Below are 18,595 nucleotides of genomic sequence, written 5' to 3' on the forward strand. Positions count from 1 at the left end.
CAAAAAGTTACACAACTGTTCCTGCTCAACATTAACTAGCTTAATCAAATCAGACAAATCAGAGGAACCCCTACATAATAATTGAGTATGGCTTGAGCCAGTTTAGATGATAGGTATAACTTAACAGTTCTCAGTTGTGCTTATTCATTCAATTTCTCAGTGTGTAATAGGGCCTTTTGTGCTTATCTCCAGAGGTGTGTTCTTTTTTTTTTTTTTTTTTTAATTTTTGGGCCAACCTATATGCAATTCCTGCTTTTAACAGCAGTTCTCGATTCTCTAAATCCTCACTTGTATCATTGACTTAGTTTCTATCTCCCTACTCCAATCTTTGATCCCTTAATTCTTTTCCAAAACATTTGCCATAATACCATCTACTATATGCCAGACTAGAGATGAATGCAAATACTAGTGCCTGCTTTGATCTCGTAGTGGTCACAGATAATTACAACAAAAATAATATGGTAATAACTAAATGCTTACTATGTACTGTACTCTATTTGAAGTACTTTATATGTATTAACTCATTTAATTCTCAAAAATATATAAGGTAGCTACTATTTTCTCCTTATTTTACAGGTAGAAGCAGAGATACAGTTCAATTGGTCCAGATTGTGATAGAGAGAAGCACAGGGACTATAACCACTGAAGAGGGGCTCCTAATCAAAACCTATGGGTCATTGTAGAGAAGCCTCTTAGAGGAATTAGAAAAAGCTTGAGTAGAATGTTGAAATCTGAATAGGAATTTGTCAGGTGTAGAACAGTGCCCAAGGATCTGTGGACAAAGGGAACATCATGTACAAAGCCAAAATGTGAGCCTTGCACATTTATAGAACTGAAAGTCATTTAGAATAGTGAGAGTGTAAGGTGTATGTGAGGGAAGGAGATAAAACTAGACTATAGAAACCACTGTGGGTTGGGCATGGTGTGCATGCCTGAAATCCCAGCATTCTGGAAGCAGAGGCTGGAACGTCAGGAGTTTGATGCCAGGTGGGTCTACAGAGGTAGACCCTGTCTCAAAAAAAAAACTTGTATGCTTTACTGTATTATATCCATTATATGTAGGTCAAGGGTACCAATTCCAACCTTGAGAATTTGAAGGGGGTCCTCAAAGGGTGTCTTATGAATCCATATTATTGCTGCAGTTATTTTTCAACAAGCAGATGCTAAAAGGACAATTATTATTATATGGAGCTCTTTGCTGAAAGTTAGGAATAACTATTGTAGGAGTTTCAGAGTCTGGGTTATTTTTTTTTAAATAAGATTTTCATTGAAATACAGACTCACATGCAGTTTTAAGAAATAATGAGAGATCAGTGGGAAACTTTGCCGTTTCCTCCATGGTAATATTTTGAAAAAAACCTAGTATAATTTTACCACCAGGATACTGGCACTGATACAGTCCACTGACCTTGTTCAGATTTTCCCAGTTTTACATATGTGTATGTGTGTTGAATTCTGTTCCAACACCAAAGGATTCTTCCTGCCCTTTTATAGCTACTCCCATCTGCCTTCTGCCCCTTTTCCCACCCATAACCTTTCTGTCTTCCATTTCTTTTTCTTCCTGTGCTCCATTTCTAAAATTTTGTCCTTTCAAAAATGTTATGTAAATTGTACCATAAGTATGTAACCTTTTGGAACTGACTTTTTTTCTTTTTTTTTTGGTTCAGCATAATTCCCTGGAAAAACCATCCAAGTTTTATGTTTATTAATAGTTTATTCCCTTTTACTGATAAGTAATGTTCTACTGTATATAAGTACCAGAGTTCAACCATTCACCTGTTGAAGAACATATGGACAGATTCCAGTTTCCCCCCTACCCCTCTGGTACTGGGGCTTGAACTGGGGCCTACACCTTGAGTCACTCCACCAGCCGTTTTTGGTGAAGGGCGTTTTTTGAGATAGAGTCTCATAAACTATTTGCCTGGGCTGGCTTTGGACCTTGATTCTCCTGATCTCTGCCTCCTGAGAGCTAGGATTACAGGTGTGAGTCACCCGGTGCCTGGCTACAAACTATATTCTGTGTTTTTTTTTTTTTTGATTGGGGTTTGAACTTAGGGCTTCGTTCTTGCAAAGAAGGTGCTGTACTGCTTGAGCCATAACTTCAACCATAAGATTCCAGTTTTTAGCTATTACAAATAAAGCTGCTATGAACAATTGTGTACAGATTTTCATGTAAAATCTACAGAGGATTTTGTTCAAGAGAATGTGAAGTAGATTTGATTTTTAGAAAATATATGAATTTAGCTGGTCTCCGATGGCTCATGCCTGTAATCCTAGCTACTCAGGAGGCAGAGATCAGGAGAATCGAAGTTCAAAGCCAGCCCGAGGCAAATAGGTCTGAAACCGTAGTTCAGAAACCCTATCTTGAAAAAACTCATCACAAAAAAGGGTTGGTGGAGTGGCTGAAGCAGTGGAATACCTGCCTAGCAAGTATGAAACCCTGAGTTCAAACCCCAGTGCTGAAAAAAAAAAAAGAAAAGAAAGAAAATATATGAATTTGATTTGAATATATGAGTTAGATTTGAATTTTAGAAAGTATACTGACTGCTTAGAGGATGAATTTGAGAGAAACTAGAACAGAGATAGGAAGATTAGTGTGGAAACTTGTGGTAACCCAGTCAAGGGGTGTTGAGTCTTGAGCTTAGTTCTCTGGAAACAAAGTTTTCTGCTTTGGCATAGAGGCCTTGCCTTTAGAAATCAGATCAGACTTATGGGAGTGATGGGTAGAGCTGAGGGCTTGGGCTACAAGAAGTCTCAGGCACACTACACTCTGCCCATTCAGGGAGATAGTCTGCTACTTTGGCTGAGAAAGGCAATGGTAAGGAAGAGTTATTCTTTTTTTTTTTTTTCATTTTTCTTTTATTATTCATATGTGCATACAAGGCTTGGTTCATTTCTCCCCCCTGCCGCCACCCCCTCCCTTACCACCCACTCCACCCCCTCCCGCTCCCCCCCTCAATACCCAGCAGAAACTATTTTGCCCTTATCTCTAATTTTGTTGTAGAGAGAGTATAAGCAATAATAGGAAGGAACAAGGGGTTTTGCTGGTTGAGATAAGGATAGCTATACAGGGCATTGACTCACATTGATTTCCTGTGCGTGGGTGTTACCTTCTAGGTTAATTCTTTTTGATCTAACCTTTTCTCTAGTTCCTGGTCCCCTTTTCCTATTGGCCTCAGTTGCTTTAAGGTATCTGCTTTAGTTTCTCTGCATTAAGGGCAACAAATGCTAGCTAGTTTTTTAGGTGTCTTACCTATCCTCACCCCTCCCTTGTGTGCTCTCGCTTTTATCATGTGCTCATAGTCCAATCCCCTTGTTGTGTTTGCCCTTGATCTAATGTCCACATATGAGGGAGAACATACGATTTTTGGTCTTTTGAGCCAGGCTACCTCACTCAGAATGATGTTCTCCAATTCCATCCATTTACCAGCGAATGATAACATTTCGTTCTTCTTCATGGCTGCATAAAATTCCATTGTGTATAGATACCACATTTTCTTAATCCATTCGTCAGTGCTGGGACATCTTGGCTGTTTCCATAACTTGGCTATTGTGAATAGTGCCGCAATAAACATGGATGTGCAGGTGCCTCTGGAGTAACAGTCTTTTGGGTATATCCCCAAGAGTGGTATTGCTGGATCAAATGGTAGATCGATGTCCATCTTTTTAAGTAGCCTCCAAATTTTTTTCCAGAGTGGTTGTACTAGTCTACATTCCCACCAACAGTGTAAGAGGGTTCCTTTTTCCCCGCATCCTCGCCAACACCTGTTGTTGGTGGTGTTGCTGATGATGGCTATTCTAACAGGGGTGAGGTGGAATCTTAGTGTGGTTTTAATTTGCATTTCCTTTATTGCTAGAGATGGTGAGCATTTTTTCATGTGTTTTCTGGACATTTGAATTTCTTCTTTTGAGAAAGTTCTGTTTAGTTCACATGCCCATTTCTTTATTGGTTCATTAGTTTTGGGAGAATTTAGTTTTTTAAGTTCCCTATATATTCTGGTTATCAGTCCTTTGTCTGATGTATACTTGGCAAATATTTTCTCCCACTCTGTGGGTGTTCTAGGAAGAGTTATTCTTAAGTTTCCCCTGCTTCCAGAATGGTCATCCTGACTGCAAGGTTGTTCAGGCTATCTTCTTTGTTATCTTCTCCCAAGAGAAAAAGAGAAGGGACCAGATGTCTATTATTGTCTGAATGGAAGCTTATATGGGGCAGAAAAATAATGCAAAACTCTCTTCTACTTTGGTCTCTTTGGACCGCAGGAATGTATTCTCTGGTAAGCCAGCCAGCAACAGATCTTGGACGTTTGAGGTCATCTTCCTGTTGCTATGGAAGCTGGAATCCACATTGTTTTTACCCCATGTAATGGTGTGCCCGATTCCCCTGTGTTTATATCTTCAAGTCATTTGTCATTGTGCTCTAGGGGCTGGTGATTGGGACTGATTGTTGGAGCCAGGCTCATTTCTGAACCCAGGAGGGTAAAATCTTAGCAGGCCCACTGATGGAATGGACATCTCTCCTACGCAATATGCAAAGACCCTATCTGGGCAGTCCTGTGTCTAACTCAGAAAACTCTTCCCAGCAGAAAGCTATCTTGAATTGTCTATAATTATTTTTTTGGCCATCTCAGACCCTGACAAGTGTTGGCGATGGCACAAGAATGTTGGGGTCAGGCACCAGGTCAGAGAACTTGGGGTGGTTTTTCAACAAGTGTGTGTTGATTTAATTCCTCTGGGGTTGTCTTGTTTCTTGGTATAGGCAGCTTTATAATATAAAGACATGTGGCATATGTGACCCCAAACCCAGGAAAGCAAATCTTCAAAGTCTGTACATAGCTCTCAGTTGTCTCTAGACCAGGGTTTGTGTTGCCTGGTACTGGGCTAGACACCAGAACATCAGAAAAACCAAAGACTTCTCTTGTTATATTTGGTAAGATTACACTTCTAGGTAAAGGGGAGAATAGAGAACTGACAGATGAATAGCTAACATTGGTACAGAGCTTTATAGTTTTTCAAGGGACTATGTTGATTTTTCAGATAGAAAATCTTTAGAAGTAGTCAGTGTATTGGAAAGTTGGAATTCAAAGATCCACATCTGCCACATTTGTAATTTTGTATGTCTTTCAATAAGCGGGGAATCCTGAAGACCAGACAAGTGTCTTATTTTTCTGATTTCCCAGTGCATTTGACTAGCTCAGCTAGTTAAGTTTTCAGCAAATAGCTGCTTGAAAGTATTAAATGAGTGTTGAAATGGGTCTTTCAGCATGAGAACACTGAAATGGAGGTCAGATACTTTTAATTCAGTTAGGAATATTATAGAAATAAAAGGGCAGGCAGATAGTCTGTCTAGCAGAAGTTTGCAGCTTTGTGGGAGACCAAGGAGTAGGCAGTGGGAGTCAGAACAGTTAGAAGGCTCCTGCATCAGAAGCCAAGTTATTGAGGTCATGGCCTGCTTGGTCAGAATCAGCTTTAGGGGTTAATCATTTTCTTCTTGAAGTAGACTTCTTGTGAGATCAGAAGTTTGAAGAAAAGAATAGTGAGGGGAGGAAGAAGGTAAAAGTGGAACATAAGAAGTGGCCAAGTACCTTCCTATGGACAGATGGCTAAAGATTTCTTCTCTTCCAGCAGATGATTAGGTTTCATATGCTTTTGCAGAAGCATCTTCTTTTGTTCTTCTTGCTCTCCCTGTGCAGTATACCAGGGATGAAGTGTTCCTTCTGTAGTGACTTTTAAACTTTATTTCTAAGTCCTAATGAGAAAGGGACCTTTGGCTAGTTTTTGTCAGTGGGCTAAACACTAAAGAATTTAAAGCAAAGCCATGAAGGACTATTTAACACTGGGAACTGGCAGAAGCCCTGTTAGTGCTTCTCATGTTTGCCCTTAATAGACAAAATGAACTCACTGGAACCTCAAACCCCATTTCAGCCCTCACTTTGTTGACCTTGAAAAGTAAGAATGAGTAGTGCCAAGAAGCCTTGTTTCATAGGCTCATCTACACCTCCCAACTGTGGCTTTGCCACAGGACATGGCATAGGAAGTTAGTGTAGCTTCTAAGCTGGTTCTGCCACTACTTTGCAGATTGCAATCTGCTCCATTTTGTGCCTCAGTTTTCTTCTTCAAGTATGAAATGAGTCTTCTTAATTCTGCCATTTAAAGTCTGAGTGCAATGAGTGATCCCAATATCCATTACTCCTCTTCTTTGCCATGAGCTTTGGTAAGATTGGTAAGAACACTTTGACTTTCTGGTGTTTTAACATGCCAGGTTGTGTAAGATGCTGGGCTACTTGCCCTTGGGCTTTCTTTGCTTGAGTTATTCTCCTTCTGCTTCCATCCCTTCTATCTGTTCTCTAGATCATGATATCTCTTGCTGCTCTGGTTTGTTGTCCCTTGCCATATTTTACTTTGTGTCTTTGTTATTTATATAGTGTACTCATTCTCCTAGTACTTTTTGTGAATAAGAACTGTGTTTATTCATCTCTGAAACTGTTCATTCAACAAGTTCTTCTGGACATTCATTTGTTCATTTGACAAATGTTTATTGAAGCACAAGTGTTGTGCTAGATAGAGACTTTGGTAGGTGCTAAATGTTGGCAAGAAGCCAGGAATCAGCCATGAACATGGCAACCATGGTTCCTGCCACTATGGATATTACCGTTTAGTAGAGAAGGCAGACATTAAGCAAGTTATCACACAATTTAAAAAAGTGTTGTGAATGAAAAATAACTCTTTGTTTTTGAGAATGTATAATGTAGACCTAATCCATTTGGAAGGGGGTGGGTGGGGCAGGGAAGGTCCATTGAATTAAAAAAAAATGATAACCAGAGACCAGCAGCGTGAATTAGTTTGCAGATTAATGAAGAATGAAGAGCCTTCTGTGTATACCCAGAAGTGTGACTGGAGACCAAGAGAGGAGGAAAAGAAGGAAAGAAAGATAGCAAATCATAATGAAATATATCTTATCTGTATAGGAACAAGAAGCAGTGAAGCACACTGAAAACTGTTAAACAACAAGGATGGGGGGAAAGGGCAAGGAAGTGAAGTGGAGGGGGTTTCATTGATTTAAGCACAGTGCATGTACAGGTGTAACACCAAGGTGAAAGTCCCACTGACCAATGAATAGACATCTTAAGATGAACACAAGAATGAAAAACAGGTCACGCTAAGGGGAGGACACTAACAGGAAGGAGAGGGTAAAAGAAGGAAGTAGAGAAGGTGAATATGATTGTTATACTTTCTAGGCAAGAATGAATATAGAATATTTAAACCTGTTGAAATCACCATACGAGGTGGACTAATGGAGAAAGGAGAAAAATGGAGGAAATGAATTAATTCAGGATATAATACATATATATATGGAAATGCCATAATGAAACACTGTATAGCTATCTTAAATGAACAAAATGTCTTAAAAAAAACAAAACAAAACAAAAAACCCAAAAACGAAGGACAGAGGTAAAAATAGGTCCTATTTGGGGATTGCTACCAGTAGGAGGGGGAAGGATGTAAGGAAAGGTTAAAGGAGGGTGAATATAGTGGAAATATTATGTACTCATGTATGAAAATGGAAAAAGGAAACCTGTTGAAACTATTCCAGGGGTGGGGAGATTAGGGAATAAAGGAGGATGATGGAGGGGGTAGATTTAACTAAGAGATATTATAAGCACTTTTGTAAATGTCACAGTGTATTCTCAGTACAACAATAATATGATAATAAAAATAAAATAAAAAGAGCCTTCTGTTTAGAAAGAATTCTAGGTAGTTCTCAACCTGGGCTGAGCATTAGCAACACCAAGTCTAAAAGAGTATGTGGAGCAACTGGACATGCCATGTTACTGGTGGGAGTGTAAAGTGATATAGCTGCTTTAGAAAAACAGTATGACAGTTTCTTAAAAAGTTAAACATACCCCTGTCATATAACCTAGCAGTTCCACTTGTAGATACTTACTCAAGAAAAGCAAAAGCATATGTTCATAGAAATATGTGTACATGAATGTTCCTGTGGCTTTATTTGTATTAGCCAAAAACTGGTGAGTGGATAAACAGATGGTGGTATATCCATTCAATGAAATACCTCTCAACAAGAAAATGGAAAAAAATTGTTGATTAGTGTGGGAATACGGTTGAACCTCAAATCATTCTGAATAAAAGAATCCAGACTAAAAAAGAGTTCATACTTAACGATTCCATTTATTTGAAGTTCTATAATAAGCAAAACTAATTAATAGTGATTAAAGTCAGATCATTGGTTGTGTGTGGAGGGAGAATGTGATTGACAGTGAAGGTTTAAGAAGGAATATTTTAGGATGAAGGAAATGTTCTGCATCTTCATTGGGATGGTGGTTACACAGTGCATATGTTATAGAACACATTGAACTACATACTTAAAATGGGAGCTCTTTATTGTGTGCAACTATACCTTAAAAATATCTATGCCCCACTTTTGTACAAGTAAAAACAGGTAAAACTTACAATGAAAATCAGAATAGTGGTTACCACTGGGGTGTGAGTACTCATAGTAGTGTTGATTGGAAAGGGGCAAGAGGGAGGAAGCCTTCCTGGAATGTTGGAAATGTTGTATTTCTTTATTTTGGTGATAGGCACTTGGATATACACATACATAAAAATTAATTGGTCTATATGTTTATGTGCTTTACTGTGTGTATATTATATCTCAATTAAAGAAAAAAAGAAAAACTGTCCATTCCTAGGCCCCATTCAGAGAGATTTGACTGGTATGGTATGGGGCCTGGGTATTGCAATTTAAGAACTCCCTAAGTGATGCTAATATGCAGCTAGAGTAGAGAACTAAAGATCCATGTGGGGAGGCTGAGGAGGGAAGAAACTTAGTGTGTAAAGAAGGATCACAGGAAGATGTCGTTGCTGGAGATGAGTCCAGAATTGTAGCAGGCATCAGAACTTTCTGGGCTTTGTACACCACATTAAGCAATTTGAAGTTTCTTTTAAGAGTAATGAGAAACTTTTTTCTTTTTTTTAATTAGACTATGTTTGTTTTTCAGCGGGGATTCATTGTGACAATTCCAAATGAGAAAGTTTTGAAGGCATGTAAGAGGGATTACCCAGGATGGATAACCCATAGGCATGCATTACCCTTGCCTGTGACTAGCATTCCTGCTGATTGGCCATTTTAAGTATTCAGAATGTTTCCCCTGGAACATTCTGAATTCTGTGTGGAGAATAAGATTTAGACTAGTTAAGGAGCACTGAACTAGGACAGGTAACTGATTAAATTTGTGAGTGAAGGAGAATGAGATGTCAAGGTTTTTGACATAAGCAACTTTGAGAAGTAGGAAGTTTGGGAATGAGTGTAGATTCAGAAATTATGAGTTCAGGTGCCAAGAGATCCATGTGGAAATGTCTAGCAGGTACTTAGATTCTGTGGGTTTTGTAGGTCAAAAGTGAAACTTGAATCAGAAACAGAATTTTGAGAGTTGCTAATAGTAATTTTTTTTCTTTTTGAGATGGGATCATGCTACGTAGCTTGGACTGGCCTCAAGCTTGTCATCTATCTGCCTCAGTATCCTGAGTGCTGGGACTACAGTCATGTTCTACCATGCCATGCTTCATAATTTCTCTAAGTAGTAATTGAAGCTATGAGAAGAGGTAAAATCACCTTAGGAAAGAGTGTGGTATGAAAAGAGACTGAAACTGAATTCTTAAAGCACTGACATATGCAAGTCAGGTAGAGAGAAGATGCCTGCCTTGCACATTAGAGAAAGCAAAGATTTATTCATTTATTCATTCAGGCAGTACATTCTCTGGTGAATACTTGCTATATGCTAGGCACTGTACAATTCCCTGAGGATACTATAGTGAACAAAAAGTCCCTGATCTTGTGGAATGTCCTTCTAGTAGAGGGAGATAGCAAATAAAAAAACCAAGGAAAAATTTGTCATGTTCTAGGGGTACATGAAAAAACAAAGAAGACATGAGTTCTGTTCTCAGATATCCTCACATAACTGTAGAGGAAGTGAGTGAGGTAAGGCTGTAAGAGGTACAAAGTCATAAATGCTGGTGGAACTCAGGAATGTCTCATTATATTGCTCAATGTAGAGCTTTATATGGTTGATGCTATGGATTAGTTTTTGATGAATGGCTGGAGGGAGAGAAGTGAGCTTGGTTAAAAGCCAGAGTTTTGAATCTGAGATCATTTGTGTCAGTGCTGCTTGGACAACTTAAACCAATGCCAGCTTTGTCCAGAAGAAAGACTTCTGAATTCTTTTCCTTTGCTGAGAAGAACTGAGCCTCTTCTTGGACATGAGTACGTAATGTTCTAAAGGCATAGGGACATCTCTCAGATTGGCTGGGTTTTACACAGCCCTGGGACTGATCCTCCTTTTCTCAGTGGCTATGCCTCCTATGTGCTTAACTGAGATTTTGTGTTTCACTGGGGACCTTTCTTCTGCCCAAATCAGTCCAGTTCCCCTTTCCAGTCTTTACATTTCTACCTATAGGGTCTGACTACCTCTCCTCCCGTAGCTCTTACCCATTCTAGGTTCCTTGCAACTTTATCTCTGGAACCCATCCTTGGCCAGATTTGAGACTCTTTCCAAGGATAGTGCTCTCAGCCATGGTCTTTCAGTCCCTTTCGGTGAGTAAGAGTACAGTCATTCATTCATTTGGCCAGCCAATATTTATTGACTCCATGCTTTACATGATGGTTGTTAATGGTAATTCCATCTTGGAGTCTAGGGGATAGAGTGAGTTAGACTTGGTTCTTGCCCTTTTCTGGATATGGCATGTGAACAGCTCAGAGCATGAGAATTAATATAACAGAGCTGTGTACCAAGCACTTTGAAGCATGGAGCAGTGAAGAGTGAATGACTAGCTTTGCCTGGGGAAAGGTAAGGAGATTTGGACATGAGGGAAAGAACTTTGTGGGGTTTTTGGGTTTATTTGTTTTTGAGATAAGGTCTCACTGTGTAGCCAAGGCTTCTCTCAAACTCACTTTGTAGCCTAAGTTAGCCTTTAACTCAGTATCCTCCTGCCTCAGCTTCCCAAGTGCTGGGATTACAAACATGTGCCACCATGCCCGGTTTGGACTTTGTGGTTTTGTTAATAATAATAATAGTAGTAGTAGTACTACTACTACTATATTATTTATGTCTTTGTTTGTATACCTTTGTGCTGATGTTGCAAAAGCTGTGGTAAATAAAACTGCTTGTGCCTTAGCACAAATCAAAGTAGAGGAACCGAACTGAACTAGTAATCAGTATATTCCTCACCTCCACACATTCTCAGTCTAAACAGTTTTTAAGTTTTTAATAAAGAAGTAATTTGGTGATATAGAGGAAAAAAAAACAAACTCAATCTGTTTATCCTATTCTCTCACTTAACAACACATTTCCTATACTGGATGTGTGGGGGGTTTTCCCCACATTGCAATCTGGGCGTCCTCTAATTCAGTTGTGTTTGGGCACTATCTGCTTGGAGAGATGGTGTCAAATCCCACATGTTGAGGGCTTAGTCCCCAAGACTGCCTCCCCTACCACTTAGATCACAAGTCCCAGATTGTTTTTTCTGTGCTTCTGATCTATCAGCTATGAATCTGGGCTTCCACAACTCTCTCCTTGGGCTTGATTAATTTGCTAGAGCAGCTCATAGAACTTGGGGAAACACATTTGCTAGTTTATTAGAAAGGACATTTACAAAGGCTACAGATGAAGAGATGTCACAGGGCAAGGTTTGGGGGAAGGGGCATGAAGCTTTCCCTTCAGGAAACACAACATGTTCAGCCTTTGGATTCTGTCCTTTTGAGTTTCTATGGAGGCTTCATTACATAAGCATGAATGATTGGTCAGTTTAACTTCTGGTCCTTCTGAATTCTTCCCTGGAGTTTAAGAGGTGGGACTGAAAGTCCCAGGGGCTTCCAGCCATCATCCAATGCATTTGTATACAAAGATACCCTTATCATTTTGAATATTACAAGGATTTTAGGAGTGGTATGCCAGGAAATGGGGATGAAGACCAAATATATATTTTCAAATATCACAGGTAAAAATCATTCATTTTCTTAAATTGTACCTGTGAGTACATGGCTTTTGGTATTCTGTGTGATGAAATAGGAAGTACATACAAAGCACTGCTGCATGTAGCAGTTTGATGGTTATCTCAGGGAAAAGTATTTGTGTGATTGAATTGTAAACAGAACTGAACTGAACACTATTTTTACTTGAAAAAACAAGTGACAAACTGTGGTTATCCAGACTTAGGTATTTAGCAGACATTTTTTTGGAAAGTGAATGATATGAATGTTTTAAGGAAAACAACTGATAATATTTATTGCCAATGATAAAATTCCAACTTGTAACTGCAAATTAAATTTCGGAGAATTTGTGTCTGTCACTGTGAGTTTGACAGCTTCTCTGGATTAAAAGCTTTTCTGATGAAATCAGTAGTGATATTAAAATTGTGATTATTTTGATATTATCTAAATAAAATGTGTCAACATTTGGATCCTCTGCGTAACTCAGTGAACCAATAGTTTCCAAATAACCAGTGCATCATGTTACAAAACCAACCATGTATAAAAGATTCACTCAAAGTACAAGCTAGAACAATGGATTTTAATGTTACAGAGTATAAAAAGTTTATCCATATGGTTTCAGATTTCATATTGCACTAGCCTTTAGTTAACCTAACCTTGACCACTTGTCAAGTTTGGGTGTAATATCAGAGAAGAATACTATAATTATCTGAAAAGGCTATTTGAAACACCCCTGTTTTCAACTGCCTATCTATGTTTGGATCTTCAATGAAAAGAATACACAACAGATTGAATGGGGAAGTGCATATGACTATAGTTGTCTTCTATTAGGTCAGACATTAAAAAGATTTGTAAAAATGTAAAATAATCCCACTCTTCTCTCAATTTTTTTGAGAAAACATTATTTCTCATAAAGATGTTATTTTACCTTAATTTGTTAGAGGTTCATTATTATTCTAAAATGAATTAGTGACTAAATATAAAATTCTGTTTTAATTTCTAATGTGGTAAATATCAAACAGTTCTTTGGCATTAAAAAATTTTAAGTATGTAGTGGGATCTTAGACCAAAAATTTTAAAAACATGGGTCTATGTTCTTTTTGCCTAGATTTCTTTCCTTTTTTCCCCCTAAAGAAATTGTAGACGTAATTATGAGTTAATATTTAAGTATTCATTTAAAAATATGCTGATCATCTTACCAAGAACCTGGCTTTTGACCTGCTAGGGAGTGGGGGCATGGTCCCAAACCTAATTTGTGGAGATTCCAGTCTGTTGGCAATGACACTTTAAACAGATAATTGTAGCACAAAAGCATAAATGTTGCCAGAATTCAAGTATTATAAGAATCTTACAGAGTCACATGCCCACTCCTTTAGAAAATATGAGTGATCAGTTTGATTGAATTGAACTTCCTATATTTGATTCTTCATTGTTTGTCAGGAAAAGTGGTTAAAGTTAGTAGAAGATGGAAACTATTGACATGCTGCTCTGGGAAAAAAGGATACTGCAGATATATTGAATGTCAGCTCTATGCCAGGCTCTTTGCTAGGTGTTTTAATAGTTATGCAGTTTCACTTATTAACCACAAAAATCCCATGTAGCAGATTATTATCCTCATTTTGCAAATGAGAAATATGAGGCTTGAAGAAGTTAAACAGCTTGTCCAGTATCATATGATGTGTAACTTGTTGAAGGTAAAATTTTGACATGTCTGTTCTGACTCTTAAGTTCAGGAATGTTTCATTGCAGTAATAATGCATTGCTAAATGAGCGGATCTTCTAAGGCATTTCCAGATGGCTGTGGGAAACTTTGCCAGACTGAAATGTATAAGAGAAGGTGGAAAAGGTCTCAAGAAGGAGAAAGAGACAGCTTAGAAAATGCTTGATTGAAGGACTTATTTGTGAGTTTTGACTGACATGGTTTTTCTGGACAGGATTCTAATGTCATATGGGACATCAAGCTTTTGTATCCCCATCCTCATTCCTTTAATCCTTCTTTATGCCAGATGATCCCAGCAGCAAAGGTCACTCGTGTCTGATCACATTACAAATCAGAGCCTGCAGTTTGAAGTACAAACTTCTTGAATGTGCCATAGGCCTTTTGGAAAAGTGCTGGCTGACCTCAGGTGGCAGTGGTGCCCAGTGTGGAAGTCCTTAGTCCCTAGACCTTGGTGAACAATTTCCATTATTTTTAAAAGCCTACTAGGAACTATGCTGTACTTAGGTAGGCCTGTATATGGATACAGACTAATGAAAACATTGGATTTCTTTAAGTTAGAATGTTGCCAATCCAGTGTGATTTAGGTATTTTACCTCAACAAAATATTGCCTAGAGCCAAATCCAGCTCACTGCCTGTTTTTGTAAATAAAATATTATTAGAACGCTCATTCACTTGCATTTTGTCTATGGGTTTTTTTGTTTTTTGTTTTTTTTCTACAATGACAAAGTTAAGTATTGAAGAAGAGACTATATGGCCCCCATATCCCAATTTGCTTATTATGTGGTCCTTTATAGAAAGTTTGCTTACCCCTAACTTGATTTTTCCTATCATGGCCCTTAGCATGTAGTGTTTTAATTGCCTGTCTCTTCTAATTTTGTAACTGAGAACAAAGATAAGATCTGATTCATATCTTTATAACCAATTCAAATCATAGAGGCTAAAATATGAAGTGCTTAATAAATATTGTTTAAGGAAACTCACCTTTTTTTTTTTTTTTTTTTTTAATGAGACAGGGTCTTGCTATGTAGTCCAGACTAGCTTTGAACTTGTGATCTTCCTGCCTCTGTCTCCTGAGGGCTGCAATTGCAGGCGTGTACTATCATGCCCAGTGGAATAAGTGTTATTAATTGTTTTAAAAGTTATTTAAATGGACATGTCATATCTCTGACCAAAACCACTGATATTTCAATTACATGTGCTTTTGATTAGTACAAAAATAGTGGTAAGAAAGGAAAGAGTTAATATTGATTATGTTAATCTCAGTGCTGTGTGCTTTATGAATTAGTTACTCATTACCTACTATAATCCTTTTAGGGCGATAAATAGTTCTTCTGGAAATGGGTTCTGGAAATGCCAAGAAGTTTTGCTGGTGAGGAAGTTGAGAAACAATGCCTTAATCTTTAGCTATATTCTACTTTCTATCTCAGGCCCTACCATGTACCTCCATCCCACCCATCTAATTTAGTAGGACAAATCTAGAGAAACTTAAGGATTCATAAAGATAATTCTTTTGTATGTATAATGATCATATTTTTCTTTTCTTTTCTTTTTTTTTTGCCATGCTGGAGATTGAACTGAGGGCCTTGCACATGTTAGGCAACTGCTCTACTACTGAGTTACATCCCCAGCCCTGGAATTAATTAATTAATTAATTAATTAATTTTTTGAGACAGGGTCTTGGTATGTAGCTCAGGCTGGCTTTGAGCCTGCCTCAGCCTCCAGAATGCTGAGATTACAGACATTAACCACCACACCCAGCTTGCTTTTGTGTTCTTCTCAGCATTATTATTATCTGTGGCTTCCAAAAGATGAAACCAGCCCAAAGCTATCTGGTCATCTTAACAAAAAGGCAGTCAGGTGAAATGCTGGTCTGGGAATCAGTGGACTTGGGCTCTCACTGATGCTTTGCTGCTGTCTTTACTTTGGGCACGTCATTTGATAATGCTGAGCTTCAATATTAAACATAGTTCCATTAAGTCACCTCTACAACACTTTAAACTGTAATATTTATTTATATGTCTTCCTTAATTTGAAAAGGATTTGGACAAACTGGCAAGAGGTAGAGAAGTGACCTGTCCTGTCCTGCCACTGTCTCTGGCAGGCAGACAAATAAATTATTAAATGGATTAGGGTATTTCAGGTATTTGATCAGTGCCTTCTGAAAGGCTTCACAACCATAGTGTCTTTACCCTACCTTGCTTTCTTTCCTGTGACAACTGCTATTGCCTGAGAAGTCAAAGTGTTTCTTTTATCTTTTTCTTTTCTTTCTTTCTTCTTTTTCTTTTTGTTTTTGCTTTGTTTTGAGACGGTATTACTACGTAGCTCCGGTTTTCCTTAAACTCATCATCCTTCTGCTTCAGCCTCCCAAGTGCGTGTGCTACCATGCCCATCTCTTTCATCTTCTTTAGGAGTGATCAAGAGTATTGCCTTTGGAAGTAGTTCTCAAGATGCAGGCCAAAAAGAGAGAGAAATTTTAGCATGTAGGAGTAGGAAGAAATAGACTAGAAAATTTAGTCTCAAATGCCTTTTTCCAGTAATGAACTTGAGGCCTAGAAAAAAGAAGTGATACTCCTCCCCACCTCCCAGTCATGTGGTAGAACAAGACTTTTTCTGCTGTGTGCATTTTTTAGTCTAAGGGTTTTCAGGTTTGTAAAGGGAGGATTAGGCATTGTGGAAAGAGTAAGGTGGTCTAGGCTCTTGTGCTGAATGGCATGTGATAGTAGGCAGAGAAAACTGCATTCCAGACCTCCCCCAGCTGTCATGTCAGTTGAGCTCCAGGTATGTAATAGATATTTGATGTATCTGTAACTGTTTATGGGAAAGTACAATATGTGAGATATTTCCCCAGTCAGCCTGTGACTAGCATTATAAGTATTAGCAGTGACAATGTATGCAAAAAATGAAGACTATACATTATTGAGACTGTGGAACTAATTGACTCTTGCTCTGTTTTCAGAAAATATTTCATTTGTATATGTATTTCTTTGATTACTAGGAAGTCTAAGCTTTTTCCTATGTTCATTAGCTATTTGTTTTTCTCTCATTTGTGTTCTTTTCTAGATCCCAGTATATTCTTGTTCCTGTCAGAGAACTATTAGAATGATAAAGCATTGTTCCTGTGCACGAGAGCTTAGCACATTCTCTAGGAAACAGTTAAAAGGCCAGATGATGCACTTCTATCATTATATACATAGTTGATTAAAAGCCTGTGTGAGGAGTCAGAGGCTAGAAACTAAGGATGGTGACACAGGTGGGTGAGGGAGGCTGAGCAGCAGCTCTGAGTAATATTGTCTCTTGCTTTTCCTGTACAGAGTTTTGCCGGATTGACAAACCCCTGTGCCACAGTGAGGATGAGAAGCTCAGCTTTGAGGCAGTCCGCAACATCCACAAGCTGATGGATGATGATGCCAATGGTGATGTGGATGTGGAAGAAAGTGATGAGGTGAGCTTTCTCACCCTGCTGTTGCTCTTTCTTTCTTTTTTTTTTTAATTTTTATTTTTCATATGTGCATATAATGTTTGGGTCATTTCTCTCCCCTTCCCCCTGCCCCTTCCCTTACCGCCCCCCCAACCCCCCTTACCCCTCGCTACCCTGCAGAAACTATTTTGCCCTTATCTCTAATTTTGTTGAAGAGAGAGTAATAAGCAATAATAGGAAGGACCAAGGGTTTTTGCTGGTTGAGATAAGGATAGCTATACAGGGAATTGACTCACATTGATTTCCTGTGCATGTGTGTTACCTTCTAAGTTAATTCTTCTCAAACTAACCTTTCCTCTAGTTCCTGGTCCCCTTCTCCTATTGGCCTCAGTTGCTTTAAGTATCTGCTTTAGTTTCTCTGCGTTGAGGGCAACAAATACTATCTAGTTTTTTGGGTGTCTTACCTATCCTCACCCCTCCTTGTGTGCTCTTGCTTTATCATGTGCTCAAAGTCCAATCCCCTTGTTGTGTTTGCCCTTGATCTAATGTCCACATATGAGGGAGAACATACGATTTTTGGTCTTTTGGGCCAGGCTAACCTCACTCAGAATGATGTTCTCCAATTCCATCCAGTTACCTGTGAATGATAACATTTCGTTCTTCTTCATGGCTGCATAAAATTCCATTGTGTATAAACACCACATTTTCTTAATCCATTCGAATGTCAATGGTGGGGCATCTTGGCTGTTTCCATAACTTGGCTATTGTGAATAGTGCCGCAATAAACATGGGTGTGCAGGTGCCTCTGGAGTAACCTGTGTCACATTTGAGTATATCCCCAAGAGTGGTATTGCTGGATCATATGGTAGATCAATGTTTAGCTTTTTAAGTAGCCTCCAAATTTTTTTCCAGAGTGGTTGTACTAGTTTACATTCCCACCAACAGTGTAAGAGGGTTCCTTTTCCCCCCGCATCCTCGCCAACACCTGTTGTTAGTGGTGTTGCTAATGATGGCTATTCTAACAGGGGTGAGGTGGAATCTTATTGTGGTTTTAATTTGCATTTCCTTCATTACTAGGGATGGTGAGCATTTTTTCATGTATTTTTTGGCCATTTGAATTTCCTCTTTTGAGAAAGTTCTGTTTAGTTCACTTGCCTATTTCTTTATTGGTTCATTAATTTTGGAAAAATTTAGTTTTTTGAGTTCCCTATATATTCTGGTTATCAGTTCTTTGTCTGATGTGTAGCTGGCAAATATTTTCTCCCACTCTGAGGGTGTTCTCTTCAGTTTAGAGACCATTTCTTTTTTTGAGCAGAAGCTTTTTAGTTTTATGAAGTCCCATTTATCTATGCTATCTCTTAGTTGCTGAGCTGCTGGGGTTCCATTGAGAAAGTTCTTGCCTATACCTATTAATTCCAGAGTATTTCCTACTCTTTCCTGTACCAACTTTAGGAT

General features: G+C 38.5%; 1 protein-coding gene across 6 annotated transcripts in view; it reads left to right on the forward strand.

Moving 5' to 3' along the window:
* Stim1 (stromal interaction molecule 1) overlaps positions 1–18,595 on the forward strand; it is a 205,105-nt gene that overhangs the window by 104,605 nt on the left and 81,905 nt on the right. For all 6 annotated transcript variants that reach the window (XM_074084285.1, XM_074084279.1, XM_074084291.1 and 3 more), the window contains exon 2: positions 17,034–17,164. In XM_074084285.1, the coding sequence (XP_073940386.1) occupies positions 17,117–17,164 (48 nt within the window). In that variant the 5' untranslated portion in view covers positions 17,034–17,116. The remainder of the gene's footprint in view (positions 1–17,033; positions 17,165–18,595) is intronic.

Source organism: Castor canadensis, chromosome 1 (assembly GCF_047511655.1).
Source record: "Castor canadensis chromosome 1, mCasCan1.hap1v2, whole genome shotgun sequence".
NCBI classification, from domain to species: Eukaryota; Metazoa; Chordata; class Mammalia; order Rodentia; family Castoridae; genus Castor; species Castor canadensis.